This window comes from Sorex fumeus, unplaced genomic scaffold (assembly GCF_029834395.1).
Source record: "Sorex fumeus unplaced genomic scaffold, SorFum_2.1 ptg000078l, whole genome shotgun sequence".
In the NCBI taxonomy this organism is placed as follows: domain Eukaryota; kingdom Metazoa; phylum Chordata; class Mammalia; order Eulipotyphla; family Soricidae; genus Sorex; species Sorex fumeus.
This window is the reverse complement of record NW_026606135.1, coordinates 5,065,595-5,082,215: the sequence shown is the minus strand read 5'-3', so window position 1 is coordinate 5,082,215 and position 16,621 is coordinate 5,065,595. Positions and strand designations below refer to the sequence as shown.

Here is a 16,621-nt window from a genome sequence, read left to right as displayed (position 1 = left end):
CTCGTGATCTTGCTTGTATCTGTATCCTGGATGGATGCATCTTCTGTGTTTGCATCTAGGTAGAAGCAGTACAAAGAGAAGGTGACTCCCAAAGGCTTGTTTCTCAGCATCCTGCCTTGGGGCTGGTTAAAAGTTCCCCACAGACTTATTAGTGGCTGTCCAGCCTTGGGGTATAGATGTGATGACATGGACAGGACTGTTGACAAAGAGTTTTCTCGACCAGAATGCATTTTTCAGGGCCTGCCTCTTTGCTGTGGAAATACCCACTCATTGGGCACAGGGCAGAATGTGGAGTCAGAGTCGGAGCAGGACCCAAGGGAGGGGAACAAGCCGGGCAAAGCTTCCTCAGCCTAGGATTCAATGCCTGGGGTCGGTTGAGGATGGGCTGTGTTAAGGGAGTCAGCCCATGGATATGAGATGTGTGTGGTGAGGAGAGGGTGGGTGGCCCCAGGAGATTTGGAGAACCTCATCAGCTGGAGGAACTGTAAAAATCCTAATCCTCCCTACAAATAGAACACTTTTTTGGCTTTTATAGTTGTTTTCTTTGAACTTTACTTTAGGTTGAAGGAATAGCACAGTGTTCCACAGTGCAAGAGTGAGGTTGTGTGTTCGGTGCCTGGAACTGCATGTGATGCTGATGCATGAACAGAGCATGATTCTTATGCTCCACTGTCTGCCAGCAAATTCTGTCCATACACAGTCAGGTGTGTGTGAGAACTACAAGGAAAGAGGAGACCCTTAGGAGCACCACACCATTAAGATGTGTGAGCACTTGACCAGGAAGTGGAGTCCCTGGTGGGCATGTGTGTGAGCACTGCAGTGCCCCCAGTGAGTTCTACAACTAGCAGGTGCAAGTGCCACAGTGAAGGGTGTGCAGCCCCGCATGAACAGCACAGCTGAATATGTGAGCACCACAGTCTATTGTGTGCAGCCCCAGCTCACTGCAGTAATGACAAAGGGAAGGTGGAATTAATAATGATAATAGAATCATCATCATAATCAAAACAGTTAACCAAACTTTTCATTTTAGAGTCAGGGATGTGATCCCATGGTAGATTGTGCACCTTGTATGAGCGATACCCTGCTGTTCTACCCCTGGCATAGCAAAGGAATTTTTATTAAAATTATTTTCATGTGGGGAGACAGAGACAGTATAGGGATTAGTGCATTTGCCTTGCATGAGGCTGACACTGATTTAATCCCTGCTCTGAAGATGGTCTCCTGTGCATCAGTAGAAGTGACCCTCAAGCACAGAGCCAGGAATAGATGCTGAATACCTCTGAGTGTGGCCTCTCCAAATAGTTTAAATTATGTTTTATTTTCTACCACTTCTTCCTTCTGTTGGATTTGACACACCTGATCAAATGACTAGGGCTCACACATGCGCCCGGCCCAGGGGTGCCAGTACTTACCTGTGGTTTTTGCCAGGGGCTGTGCTCACACTGTTGGTGCTTATGGTTGCAGGGCTCACTGGAGGTGGCACCCCTGGGCATAATGCTCCCAACTCCTATACGTTGCAGTACTCCCTGGCGTCACACCTTTTAGTCTAGATGCTTGAACGCACTGGCTGCATTTTGGCCACAAGTCAGTTGTAGTGCTGGGGTCTCAGAGACATGAGCTGGGGTCAGACAACAGAACTGCTAAGATGGTGGCACCAGAGGTCAAACTTGCAGCCAGATGCTTGCAAAGTAGGTGCTTTAGCCACTCAGTCATCTCCTGGATTTCCATTTTATTTTATTTATTTTTATTTTTGAACCACACCCAGCATTACTCCTGGCTTACTCCTGGCTCTGTACTCAGGAATAACGCCTGCAGTGCTCAGGGGACCATATGAGATACTAGGGATGGAACCTGAGTTGGCTGCATGCCAAGTAAGCGTCCTACCTGCTGTACTATTGCTCTAACCTCCCATTTTATCTTTAATTAAGGTAAAATGCCATCCCACTGTTGTGCAACCATTGCCTGCCCCGCCTCATTCCCCATACAGAACTTCACCTTCCCAAATGGAAATTCCCTGCACATTGAATACAAATTCCCCATTTCCTCCCCACCACTATCCTGGGAAACTGCTTTCCTACTTGCTGCATTTATGATTTTGACTACCCAAGGCACTTCATATGTGTGGAATCATACTGTGTTTCCCTTTTAGTCACTGATCATTTGTTCATTCAGTCATGTCCTAGGGGTTCATTTAGACATATGAATTTAGACATATGTATGCATCTATTATCAGTTATCCATGACATGTGCCCATTGTTCATGGACACACACACACATCTGTTATCTATTATCCAGAGTCTCTGAGTCTTCCAGGTCCTCTGATTCCACTTGTCCATCCTTTACGTGGCACGTGAACTAGGCCAAGTGCACTGGCTTCGTCTCTCCTGCTGTCTCATTTCTGTGAGCTAATCTGTTTTGCTCTCTGAATCTGGGTTTTGGGGAGCAGGACTATAGCTCCTACTGCTTTCTGGGGGTGTACCCATTACAGTGGTGGTCTAGGAGATGGAGGCTGTGGTCCAGAGGGAGGCGGATCTGTCCTGTCCAATATGGCCCATCTCTATCTGCACTCACTGGGCCCTGAACCATGCACCACTGAATGCCCCCTTTGACATTCATGTTGGAGCAAGAATCAGCCAGAAACATGTAGAATCCACCTTTCTCACCGTCCAGGTCTCTGACACCCCACGGCCCATTAAGGCCCCCTCTGCCCTCAGCACCTGCACGGGCTCCACACCCCCTGCAGCCCCTTCTTACATGGTCAATGGGTGGGGTGTGGTAAGGCTGCTGTCAGCCTTCCCTCTTTTCAATGTTTGTTAAAAATGAAAAGCTATATTTGAGTTTACAATAGAATTCTAAATAGGCCCAGAGAAGGAAACACACAGTGTTCCCACAGCCAAGAGCTGCCCTGCTTCTATTTTGGTTTCTTTGCACATGAGTTCCCTAGAGGGGGATGTGGCAGAGGGGAAGGTAAGTCTGGGGGTGTGTGGGGATGGTTCTAACGTCAGTGAGGCTTCAGGGCTCCTGGCGATGGGTTTGCAGCCTCTCCTGTGGGTTCTCTCATAGGTGTCTGTGTGGGACTGTACGGGCAGACGTGCCACCAGCAGAGGCAGAACTGCCAGGTCGGGTTGACTCAGAGCAACTGTTGGTTTCCTGCTGTGTCTGAAAAGGTCCCCAGGCTAGAGTGGCCCTGGGGTGTGGGTTGAGCAACAGGCTCACAGAATTCCCTTTGTAACTTGGCATTTGGTCATGGTATCTGCCTTGGGCCCTCTGTGGGGTCAGAAGTGACGCAGGAAGGAACAGGTGCTTTTGAATGTCCTGTTACACAAGCAGAAGAAGGAAAGGTCACCAGCAGGTTCTCTTCTCTCCTGGGTGATAAGTGGTACCAACTTGGCTGTCACTCCTGGAGCCTCAGTTTCCTTATCCGAAGGGAGCAATGGTAATGCCCAATCCTGGGCTGGGCAGATGAAAAGTAGAGGCCAGGGAAAGGGAAAGGGGAAAAGGGGTATGTTCTTTCACTTATGAGCAGGAGTAGAAAGGAAGAGAAAGACACCCAAAGTGCTGGGGGCCTGGGCAGGGAAAGTGGGAGTGTCCTAACTGCTGGCAGAGTTGATGCTTCCCTAAGGCCCATCTCTATAGTGCTTCCAGCCTCTCTCTCTCCCATCTACCCGTTCACCAATTCCTTCCCTCTTTCACTTCCTTTCCTTGCTGTCTCCCCTCTTCTCCCCCCCTCCTCTCCTTTTCTCTCTCTCCTCTTCCTCCTTCCTCCCTCCTGTCTCCCCTCCTTCCTCTCCTGTTCTCCTCCCACAAATACCTCCCAAGAGTCAGGCCCATCGCAGGTTATTGTCCTAGGTGAGGGGACTAGAGCAGTGATGGAGAAGTAACAATCCTTGTCTCCTGGGAGGGTCTGGGGACAGATGAGCAGCAAACCAGAGGCATGGAGCTCATTATTGGCAGTATGTGGCAGAGGCTGTGGGACATGAGGCTGAGTGTGCCCTCATGGAGCCCTGCCAGGGAGTCCACCTGGTGGCAAATCTGGAGGGCTCTCTGAGGAGGGGCTGGTAGATGGAGCCCAAAGGTAGGAGATGTGAGAAGAGCTTTGGGAGACTGAGGCTCTCCAATTCAGGCAGAACCTGGCCAGGGCCGTGTGCATGCGTGTGTGTGTGTGTGTGTGTGTGTGTGTGCGTGCATGTGTGCATGTGTGTGTATGCATATGTGCATACGTGTGTGTGTGTGTGTGCGTGGCAGGGTGGGGGTGGGTGTGTACAGGATGGAGTGGGTTCTCTTTCCATAAGAAGAGCACTGTGGGGACGGTGAGGGCCCTCTGCTGTGTGATCTTGCTCTGCCACCTTTATTTCACCTCACTCTTTTCAACTGCAAATGGAGATAAGAACTGAGTCCACTGCTTAGATTTGTTTTAGAATAGAGATCTGAAGATCTCAGAAGCGAGGCTGGTACATAAGAGTATCTACTCAGCTAATTCTCCTCCCATGCAGGGCTCTGTAGGATGGTGGATTCAGTTCCAGGAAGGAAGCCTAGGAATGGGGGCACAACTGAAAGTCAGAAGGAGGGGGAGGGTTGTGATATGTCACTGGGTGCTGCTTGGTTCCCCCTCAGAACTCAGATGGTCCACAGCAACTCAGATTCTATCGAATTTCCCATGTCTACAAACACACACACACACACACACATACACACACACACAAACACACAATTTTCTCTGCACTCTCATCTTGGAAATGATCCCTCCATTCATTCATCTATTCATTAAGGCGATTTGGGTCCTCTGGCCCAAACCTAGGGACCATCTCCCATCTGCGAACCCTTTCTTTCTCTTGCCTCTTTCAGCCTAGGAACAATTGGCTAGGCTTGAATCATTGGCAAAATTCGGCATGGCTACCTCTCTTTCCCTCCCCTCCTGTCACCAGGGACCCTGCGGTAGACAGCTGGGACCTCTGCCTTCTCATGACACTGTAAGCTTTCCTCACTCTCTTTAGCCTTGGCCTCTCTGTGTCTCCTGCTTACAGGGCTGCAGCACAGTTGTGTTTCAGTGGCCCCTGGCCGTCTGCCACCACCCTTATTTTATAGTTCACGTGGGTTTGGGAAATACAACAAAATTCAGCCTCCCCCAATATGAGTTCTTTGAAAAGAGGGCAGTGTGGCCTCAGGTTGAAGCAGCTTGGAAAGTTTCTAATGAAAGTGACTGGCCTTCCTTCACCGTTGAAGATGTAACTTTCCCTCTAAAACAACCCAAATGTGCAATGATGAATAAATAGATAAAGAACTTGTGGTGTCTATGCACAATAGAATACTATGCAGCTGTAAGAAAGGATGAACTCTTCAGTTTGTTGCAAATTGGATGGAATTGGAAGGAATCATGTTATGTGAAATAAGTCAGAGGGAGAAGGTAAATACTGCACAATTCACTCACGTGTGGTCTATAGAGAAACAAGGAAGTAGATAGTATTAAATGGTGACAAACTCTAGTTTTGGATGATAAAACTGAGGCTACCAAGTAGTGGAGTGAAGGGTGAGGGGAAGGAAGAGGAAGACTAAAAGTGAAAAGGACAGAGGTGGAGAGTTCTGGATCCTTAGATGGTGGTGAGATGCAGTGATTCAATGTTAACACTACTGTAATCACATGACCTAAAGTATAATAAAAATTTAAAATTGGTGGTGGTGGTGGTGGTGGTGTTGGGAGTGAATAAATGACTTCTCTAGTGCCCTGTGATTGTTCAGGGCTTATTTGTCACTGAGTTTGGGGAAGGTGGGATTATGTCCCTGGGTCCTGGAAAAGGGATGTCCTGGAGGTTTACAGAAGGAGAAGCCAATGCTGGCAGAAGCCATGATACCCATCTAAGGCCACGCAGCTGATTGGGAGGAAACCAGGAGTCGCTGAGCAAGTCTCCCGAAGGCTGAGTCTGTGGCGTTGTGCATGTTGGCATCTGGAGCACTGACAAACCTTTCCTCTGGGGTCCAGAATGGGAATCCCCATCCCTAGCTCCTGCCTGTCCCTTGGTCCCACGTCATGTCTCCAGAGCCAGGTGGACAATGACAGCAACCTGTTCTTTCTCCTCCTTTTAGGGGGCCCCCTGTGCTCTTGCTGTGTCCCTGACCCCATGGGACTCTCCTTCCTCCCCACCTACGGCTGCCAGAGCAACCGCACAGCCAGCGTGGCCGCCCTGCGCATGAAGGCTCGCGAGCACTCCGAGGCCGTGCTGCAGTCGGCCAACCTCCTGCCCGCCACCAGCAGCAGCCCCAGCCCGGCGGCCAAGCCGACACCTCCCGACAGCAGCCAGGACAAGACGCCTCCCACCAAGGACCAGAGCGAGGGGGAGAAGAGTGTATGAGGGTCTGGAGCGACCCTGCCCTGCGTGCCCTGCCCGCCCCCTGCTTCTCCCAGCCTCGGCCCCCCGTGGAAAACTCTCCAAAGATCAAGAAGGAGTCAGTTGCTCTGGGGTCTCTGTGGATTCACAAAGGAACCCAGGACCCTCCGCAAATCTGGCACCTGGGAGGTACCTCTGGAGCCTCCCACCTAGCCCCCTGTGGGGCTGTGTTGTCCTGACTTCTTTGGTGACATGACCTAATGGGACTCAATGGTTCTAGAACGTACTCTGTGGTGAGAGTCCTGGGGTTCCTCTTGTCCCAGAAGACTTGGGATGGAGGAGACTGTTTGTTCTGTCATCCTCTCCATCCTTCTCCTGGACCACCTCTGAAGTCTTGTCAACCCAAAGAACCATGGCACCTGAGAGACACCAGGGGCTAAGTCGTGGGAAATGGGATGTGTCCCGTTCTACTCTTGTTCCCCATTCCCAAACAAGGGGAGGGGCAGAGTCCTCCCTCCTTTTTTGGCAGAGGTGGGTCATGGGCTTGGTAGGTCAGCAGGTGAGCAGTGAGGTTTGGGACAAAGCCAATTGCCGGGCTTGCGGTTCCTCTGCCCTAGGGGGTGCCCAGTGTGTGCTGTGGGTCAGGGAAGGCCAGGCCAACTGGTAATCAGCCTCATGCTCCTGATCTGGGGCCACCATCTTCACACCACAGGCCTGACGCAAGGGTGGACACCACGGAAGGCCCCTCCCCACCAAGTCTGCTTCTCAGACCCCATCTCGGTCTAGATTGTGGAGAGCTGAGCCCCTGTCTGTGGGCGGCAGGGGGTCCTTGGAGCAGGAAGGTAAGCCCCAGGATTGCCTCTGAAAAAGCACGGAGGACCTTATGCCTTGCCTCAGCTCCTTGACACAGGAGGGGCTATCCCATGGGGTTTAATATTATTTTTTAAGCTAAGAAAAAAATTGTAGGAAACAAGATGAAAATGGTGTATGTGCAGACATGGGGGCGTGGGGAAGAGGGCTTCCTTGTGGTGTGAAGAGAATTGTTAATTCCAAAGGGCCAAATTTCATAGAGATTTCAGTTCTCGTCTATGTGTCTGTTTTCACTTGTGTGGGTAGTGAATTGGAAGAGAGCAAAGGGGAAAGTGCAATAAGCTCAGTCACTCCCTGGTGGGGGGTGGGGGGTGGGGTTCTCATACCTGAAGGGTGCAGTGTCTGCTGGCTCACAGATGGTGTTTCCAAACCGTCTCTGCTTCGATGAGGATGATTTTTCTTTCAGTTCTTACGGTCAAAAAGCTTACCTTCAGATCACCCCATTTCCAGTTAACCTTTCTCCCCAGAACACCCCTGCCCCAATAATACTCCTAAGTGTACTGTGCCTCGCCTCTGATTACTGCAAAAGCATTTGATAAAATACACTGTCTCCTTAAAAAACAAACAACAAAAAAATCAAATCCTTCTTCCTGCTGTATTTTGCTTGTTGAGTACAAAGATGAAGCGATTTGCCAAAACCCGGCAAAGTCTCTTCCGTTTCCCTGTAATTACGAATGTTCGGTTGAACGATGTAAGCTCAAGCCCTTATGTACACTAACTCTTCAATCTAATTGTTTGATTAAACTCGTATTTCCTCCAGAAAGGTACATAAATAAGTGAACTGTTGAGCAAATTAAGAATACTTAACAGCATTGCATCTGAAAAGTAGTTACGCTGATTAAATTTTGTGTCCTTGAGGACTTTCAGGAAATTACTTTTGATCGTCAATAACACAATTAAGTAAACTACACACACATTAGCATGAATAATTGATAAGAAATTATGTATTACCACGAAGCACTGATTTAATAATTCATGATGCGACACTCTAGTGACTGTGCAAAACTGGATAACATCGGAAAGTCTGCCTGATGTTACTGAAAGAAAGGAAAAAAAAATATGCACAAAACCTCTGCAGAGATACCAAGTACTTAGTTTTGTTGTACAAAGGCAAAAAAGTAACCATGCATGATGTAGTTTCTGTTTGTTTAAATACCCAAATAAATTTAGAAGCGTGAAAAAGAAAGCCTGTGAGAGCACAAGGTCCTGTCTTTGTTTCTCCCAGCCCTGGGGCTGCAGGCCTGGGTGGAGTTGCTTCTCTGCTTTGGCCAGCATGCAAATGGAAATCTCTTCAAAGCTTCCAGGAGGAGGACTTTGAGACCTTGGCTCAGGAACCTGTTAGCAGATGCGGTCACAAGACAGAGTTGCTCCCAGATCCTGGAGCCTGCATGGGTCAGCTCTTCTATCCTGGGACAGACGAATGGATGGAGGGACACGACCTCTCAGGATTCCCTTTGGGACCATCCTTGGTGAAGTCCCCTCTCTTGGGCTATGAGAATGGTCTTTGATGGAGCCCTGTCTGCCAAAGTTGATGTCGAGACTATAAATAGACACCCCAGGTCCCAGGGGTTAATAGATTGGTTGATTGATTATTGCTGTTCATCTCTTAGTTGAAGTCCTCCGAAGAGATTTCCCTAATGTTCTCCAGCTTATGGGAAATCTGGAGTCTGAAGTCGCAGCAGGGGCAGCAAACCCGCCTTAGAGGTGATGATGGTGGGATACATAATGGCGGGGATGGAGGGGAGTTGGGGGCAATGACCCTCAAATTGGACACTGGGGACTCTGAGGTCCCCTTCTCCACTCCTCAGTGGGCTTTTCATTTAGGAAAACCAAGTGCCTGATATAATTGGATGGAAGTAGCTAATTGGATGGAAGTAGCTCCCTTAATGAATAACCCCCCATCTTGTTACCTATAAACCTAATGGTCAACCTAGGTAAGGATTTCTATCTCTGTTTCAGAGATGAGGAAACTGAGGCACTGAGATTATACAACTTCTCCCATTAGTTTGGCTATTAGCTTCTGCTGGAAAGAGGGAGACTTGGACCGGGTCCCCTTTCCCACATGTCACAAGGGATTCTCCTGTGTCCAACGCCCAGGAGGATGAGAGGGCCATGTGGAGACCGGTTTGACACAGGTAGGGAGTCAGGAAATAATTATTGTTCCTCCTCCTCCTCCTCCTCCTCCTCTTCCTCCCCCCTACCCCCCCAAGTCTTTAGACCATACTTAGCAGCATTCAGGGTTTACTCCTGGCTTTCTCCTTCTGGGACTTGGGGAACTATATGTGGTGTTGGGATAAAACCTGGTTGGTTGCATAGTTGGCAAGCACCTTACCCTCTTCATAATCTAGAACATCATTGCGGGAAATGTCCCAGAGCACTGAGCAAGAGTAACCTCCAGCACCAACCCTGTGTGGCCCCAAACAGTAACAATAAATAAAATATTTTTCAGTGTTTTATTATGCTTGTTTTCTGTCCTTGTTTTGTTCTTTGGGCCACAGCTGGTGGTGCTGAGGGCTTAGTCCTTGTTCTGTACTCAAGAATTCCTGGTGGAGTGCAGGGAGACCGTACATGGTGCCAGGGATTGAATCTGGGTTGACTACATGAAAGGCAACTTCTCTACACACCATACTATCTTGCTGGCCATAGATGGGAAATCTTGTTTTGCCTTCCTTTTCTCTCTGAATCGGTGGACCCATAGGAGGGACAATGTATCAACTTAGCATCTCCATTTTCAGAGTCAAACTTAGAAGGGCTGTCAGCCACTGTCTCAGCCACTGTCATTCTGTCTCATCCCGGTCCTTAAGGCCTGACCCTCGCTACCCCAAGCTAGTCCACAGGCAGGCCCTGCAGGGATTTCCAGAGCCCCCTGGCCTCTCAAGTAGCTTTTTCTAGCAAAGTGAGGGCCAGGACACTCCAGAAGAAAACTATCCCCCACATCACAGATGCTTGCTCTCAATTGTGCAGCTTTATCAAGGCAGTGATACGTGCAAATTTAGAACCAGATATATGGGGATCAAAACTACCTGCCTGGGGGGTATGGTGCCGCCAGCAGGTCAATCTGTACCTGTGAGATGAGTGCATCAGCAGCCCGATGGTGCCTTCAGACTTCCAGATACCCCAAAATTGCTGCGGTGCCTTTGGCCAGACCACAAAAACTTGGGGCAAAGTTTACCAAGGAAGTAAATGGCCAAAAGTTAGGTATGTGGGAAACACATCCACAAACCACCTCCGGCTCAGCTATATAATTGGAGGCATGGCCTCTTGGGTTCCTGATTGAACTGCTTAATGGCGATGATCCCAGAGATTCAGAAACAAATCTTGAAAAAGAGTAGCTTTTGGCAGAAATGCGTCCAGTTCCTGCAGTAGGTTACCAGTGCTGGGCCAACCCAGGTGGGAATAGGTTTCATGCCTTGGCCTGTTCCCCCTTGGCTGTTTGATGGCCGTCATCCTCCAGAGGCCACTGGACAGTCAGATCTGGGCCCGCAGTGACGAAACTTGTTGGGCCTCACGGGATGGGCGGGGAGCTGGGTCTGTCCTCTCCACCCCAACGAGACCCCAAGTCATCACCCATGAATGGCCTCTCTGGCTCCTGATCAAGCTGCTTAACGGCCTTGATCCCAGAGACACAGAAACAAATCTCGAAACCCAGCGGCTTTTGGCAGAAATGTGTCTGGACCCCAAAATAGGTTGCTGTTGCCCGACCACCCCAGGGGGAAAGGGTGTTGTCCCTCCGCCTTCTCCCCCTTGGCAGCTTGGTGGACGTCATCCTGCAGAGGCCATTGGACAGTCAGGTCTGGGCCTGCAGTGGCGAAACTTATTGGGCTTCATGGGATGGGGGTGGAGCCGGGCCTGTCCTCTCCACCCCAATGAGACCCCAAGTGATTGCCCACAAACGGCCTCTCTAGCTCCTGATCAAGCTGCTTAACGGCCGTGATCCCAGAGACTCAGAAACAAATCTCGAAACCCAGCAGCTTTTGGCAGAAATCCCTCCAGATTTAAGAGTTAAAATTTCGGAATTTCAAAATCACATGGCCCTACTGCAGCCACGTTACATCATATGTTATTCATAACCAGCAATAGAACACAAATTGTCTACTGTTGCCTTTTCAGCAGATCTGAGTGTTGGGGTAAAATCTCAAAAAATAATGGTGGGTCTGGTGTCGAAATATTGGATGTGATCAAAGTAGAGAGAGAGTAATGTGGAAATCATCTGCCTCACAGGTAGGGGGAGGGTGTAGGATGGGGGTATACTGGGGTTGTTGGGGGTGGAGAATGGGCACTGGTGAAGGTACGGGTGTTTCATTGTATGACTGAGACTTAGACCCGAAAGTTTTGTAACTGCTCTCACGGTGATTCAATAAATAAAATTATAAAAAAAAAAAAAAGAAAAAAAAAGTAAGATGGAGTTCATGCAAAATTCAATCAGCTAATCAGTGGCTGAATAAATAGCAGTACTTCTACAAAAAAATAAAAAACAACTACGTGCCTGATCAATAGCTTGCTGACTGTGGGACTCTGGAGGAAGCACAGTACTTCTCTGTGTTTCGGCTTTCTTATCTGTAAAATGGGGACAGTAATGGTAGCAGTCTCCTTGGTCCTTCAGTGGTACTATATCCAGAGGGCACATGGTGGCTGCACATACATCAAAGGCAGGAAGAGCTTTGTTGCTCTAGTAATATCCTCCTGTCCTCAAGAAGGAAACAGGGAGGCTTTGTTCTGTGAGTCTGAAGGCATCTTTCTTCTGCTGGGATTGGTGGCCTCTCCAGTCCTAACTTGGAGCCCCCCCTTGCTCGGGACGGGGTATGGTCTCTCCCATCTCTCTTGCAGCTCTTCTTCCACTCTGCCTCTTGCCAGCTGGGTGTTGGGGCCTGAGTTAGGATGGGCAACAGCGGGCTGAGAGACAGGCCCTGGGCAGGGGCAGAATCTTCTCTGGATAGACTCTCTCTCCACAGGTTCTTTTAGTTGTAATGATGGAAACCTCAGAAGCCTTGTAAGTCAAAACACAGCACCAATGCTCAGAGATGCTCCCCAGAGCACAGGAGGCCAGGGATGCTGATGCTGGGACTCCAATAACACCAAGACCCAGAGGCTGTGTGAGCCCCTTTCTGCTTCTTTCGGGGTTACAGGGCTATCTGTCTTCCTGAAACCCTGCCCTCCTGCCTGACCACCCATACTGTGAGTGAAGAAAGGTCTCCCAAGCCATGGAACCAGACCTCCCTTCAGGAACCTGGGTGAAGAACTCCTCCCTCCCTTGGGTGCAGAGGTCCATCATTGGTCCTGTCATGTGGGGCCAATTGTGGCTGCCCTGACCTTGTCCTGGAGAGGGGACATTGTTCTCTGACATTAGAAGTGTCTGGACAACCCTAATTGTCTACAACAGAGACACAGTCAGGAGCAGTCAACTCCTGGCAGCACATTAGGCCCAGGCTGGTACTAAAGTTTCTTGGCGATGGAGTTTACCAGGGGTGGGGAATTGTCATTAACAAATGATAAGAGCCCCATTCTGGCCCCTCCTTCTGGACAAAGTCAAGCTTCAGAAAACCCAGCATGGGGTGATTTTCTCTTTAGGATTTGGCCAAGCGCTTTAACTGTGAGGTCTAGTCCCAGCACAAACCTTGGGTGTTCTAGGTTCCCACCTCCAGGAAGCTCCTGGGTTCTGGGTCCGAGGCATTCTGCAGTGTCCCCTTGAGCCAACTCCAGCTGCCCACATGTGTCAGGCCCTCAAGATAACACATTTCTCAATTAGATCTGGGGCCCTAGGGTCCCAACATCACCAGCTGCTGTCAGAGGGTGCCTGTGCTGACCTGGTAGGCACCAAGAGTCCATGGTCTTGTGTCTGATTATGAGCAGCCAGCATGTCCTTTATCCAGCAAGAGATCTCTCAGCTTAGTCAGATCTCTCTGCTCTCTGGTCTTGGCAGGAGGCAGTGAAGGGATGGCTAAGTTAGGGTCCATCATTCTGCCCTACTTGGAACAATATTTTGTTCTCTTGATTTTAGTTGAAAAAAAATTTTTTTACTTGATTTTTAATTGATGTTTTATTTTTTTTTAATTACTGTGAGAAAGACCCTTACAAAGCTGTTCATGCTTAGGTTTCAGTCATGCAGTGTTCAAACATCCATTCCCCCACCAGTGTCCATTTCCCAGCATCAGTGTCCTCAGTTACCCTTCCATCACCCCCTACCCCCACCTCCCAGCCTGCCTCTATGGCAGGAGTTTTTCTTTTTTTCTTTTTTTAAAAATTTTTATTAGTGAAGCACCGTGAGGTACAGTTGTAGACTTACAAATTTTTGTGCTTGGGTTTCGATTATACAATGATCAAATACCCACTCCTCCACCAGTGCCCATTTTCCATCACCATGGATCCCAGTATCCCTTCCACCTTCATCCCCCTCATCCCACCCTGCCTCTGTGGCAGGGCATTCCCTTTTGTTCTCTCTCTCCTTTTGGGTGTTGTAGTCTGCAAAAGAGGCATTGAGTGGCAATCATGTTCGGTCTATAGTCTACTTTCAACATGTATCTCCCATCCTGGAACAATCCTCCAAACACCCTTTATTTGGTGTTCCCTTCTCTATCTGAGCTGCCTTTTCCCCTAACATGGATGGCAGTTTTTCTTCTCTCTCTCTCTCTCTCTCTCTCTCTCTCTCTCTCTTTGGGAATTGTGGCTTGCCATATTAAAAAGATTATCAGGAATATCCCTTTACCTACATTTAACACTCAATTCTTGTCCTGAGTGATCATTCCCTGATATTATTGTCATACTGATCTCTTCTCTATCTTACCTATCTTCTGCCCCAACATACTTGTGCTTAATTCCAACCATTCACCAGTCCTCCTAGCCCCTGGCCATAGATATTAGTCTTCTAATATATATATATATATATATATATATATCACAAATGAATGCAGTCATCCTGTATCTGTCCCTCTCCTTCTGACTCATTTCACCTAGCATGATACTCTCCATGTCCATCTATTTATAGACAAGTTTTATGACTTCATTTTTCCTAACAGCTGCATAATATTCTATTGTGTCAATGTTCCATATTAAGTTTATTTTTAGTTGAATTACCTCCTGGTAATTCTCAGCCAACTGGGCCAACAGTTCAATGCAAAGGCTCCAGGATGTGGTATGGTTCAAGCCCAGCAGAGCTAGGGGTTACCTGCGCACCCCAGTGGTGGTGTTCAGAGACCTCTAGTATCACACCTGTCTATGCTTGTGACCTTCAAGGCTGCACCTGATGATGCTCAGGTGGCCATGTGATCAAACTCAAGTTGGTGATGTGCAGGACATGTGCCTTACCTACTGTACTGTCTCTCTGTCCCCTGAAAGACCATTTTAGAGAAGGGGCTGCCCCCTGCCTGCACATGCACGTGGAGGCCATCTGCAGGCCAGGCCAGGTCTCTCGGCAGAAGGCAGACTAGCTGTGCACCCTAAATGCATCTCCAGTCTTTCCTTTGTGCTCTCTGGGACTCACTGGAGGAGCTGGGCCCTGGGGCTGAACCTTTGCTCACTGCTGCATCTGTCATCTGCTCGCAGGCCTTGGAGCCTGGAGCAGCCCCGCAGGGCCCATTGCTGCAGTGCAGAAGCTGCAGCATTGCTCTTCCTGCTCTCCCTGAAGACTTGGGCACTGGCCCCTCCCACCCACCCTGTTTCCCTCAGCTGGGTGTGTTCAGGCTCTGCTGCTGGGGCTGTGGAGTCCTGGTGTGGATCAGCTGGGAGTCCCAGATGTCACAAGAACCTCTAGCCTGAGTTGTTGCTGGCTGGGAGAGTTGCTTGGCAGTTGTTGAATGGCTGCAAAGCCCTGCCTGAGGCGCTCAGTGGGCAGGCACTCAGCCAAGTCGAGCTCTCAGAGAGCTTGGGAGGGATAGACTCGAATGACCCAATCTGGGGCCTGCTAGGTCAAGGGCTGCCTGCGTTCAGCCAATGAGGCAGGTGGTCCAGGGTGAGGGAGGGGGCGGTGAGGGAAGCTGCAGCTTCTGGTGGGCTGGAGCATCTATGCTGTAAAGAGAAATGGACCTTATCCTACCCGTAGCCCAGACACCCTGCTTTGAAGGTATTTGCATTTCCTGTACATAAACTACTCAGGGTCTAAGGTCAACCCCTTCCCTGACACTGTTAGTTGTGTGATCTTGGAGAAGTTACTGGGCCTCTCTGTTCTTCTCTTTTTTCTCTGTATCATGGGAAGAATAATTCTAATTTTGATTTCACAGGGTGGTCTTGTGGACCCAGGGAGACCAGGCATATGAAGGGGGTGTGTAAGCCACTCTTTGGAGGACAAGGTCATTGGCACCACAGTGACCTCGTGCTCTCGAATGCTGCCTTCTGCGGGGGGAGGGGGGGGCTCAGCTTCAGCCTAAGAACCAGGAGGATGTGACAGGTCCAAAAGTGAGTATGTAGGCCTCTCCCTTGGGCTTTGTATGCTTTGAGGCCCCTCTGCCTTCCAAAATCTGAAGGGGCAATGAGAGGGCTAAGTGATTGTGTAATGGCCACATCTGTCAGAGGAGGCCGTGGTTTCTCCAGGAGTCAGTGAGCTAATGGCCTTGCAGCCAGGAGTGAGCCTCTCCTAAGTGGAGCACTTTATCTATCCAGAACATAAGAGCACTATGGCCCCAGGCCCTGAAGCTCAGATAGCAGCTGCTCTTCCTGCAGCATTAAATGAACACCCTGCCCCAACTTGCTATGGGGGTGGGGGGGTGGGAGGGGGTGGGGAAAAGATTACAGGTGACAGTGTGGGTTGGGAGGGATGGAGGAAATAGGAATACAATAAAGGGGTGTCACCAGGCCAGATCTTGATTCTAGAAGCCCACTCCCTCAACTAGCTGTGGAGATATTAGCGAGCCTCTGTTAGCCTCTTTTAAGTCTCAGTTTTATCATCTCTAAAATGGAGGCATCTAGGAACAATAGGTTTGTATTGTAGACTGGCAGGTTACAAAATCAGTACCCCAAAGTCCATGGCTTTCCTATATGCAAATGAGTGAGAAGAAAATGATATTTTAAAAAAATCCTGTTCATAATTGCACTTCAGAAAATCAAGTACTTTGGAATCAGCTTAACAAAGGAGTTAAAGGACCTGTACATAGAAAGCTATAAAACCCTACTTCACATCCCCTGCTCATGGGTTGGGAGAATTAATGTCGTCAAAATGGCAATATTCCCCAAAGCTTTATACAGATTCAGTGTGATCCCTATAAGGGTACCCATGATAGTTTTCAAAGAAATTGATCAAACACTCCTGAAATTCATATGAAACAATAAATCCCCATGAATAGCTAAAGAAATCCTTGGGAAAAAGAAGATGGAAGGTCCCCCAACTTCAAACTCTACTACAAAGCAGTAGTAATTAAAATAGCATGGATATTGGAATAAAGACAAACCTTCAGACCAGTGGAATAGAGTTGAATATCTTGGCATAGACCCTAATATAT

The 16,621-nt window shown here is 48.9% G+C and overlaps 1 protein-coding gene across 1 annotated transcript in view; it reads left to right on the top strand.

Moving 5' to 3' along the window:
• The window catches only part of DRGX (dorsal root ganglia homeobox), a 35,374-nt gene extending 29,027 nt beyond the window's left edge, over positions 1–6,347 (top strand). Inside the window, exon 6 of the mRNA XM_056130512.1 lies at positions 6,082–6,347. Coding sequence (XP_055986487.1) covers positions 6,082–6,347 — 266 coding nt within the window. The remainder of the gene's footprint in view (positions 1–6,081) is intronic.
• The last annotated feature ends 10,274 nt before the right edge of the window (positions 6,348–16,621 follow it).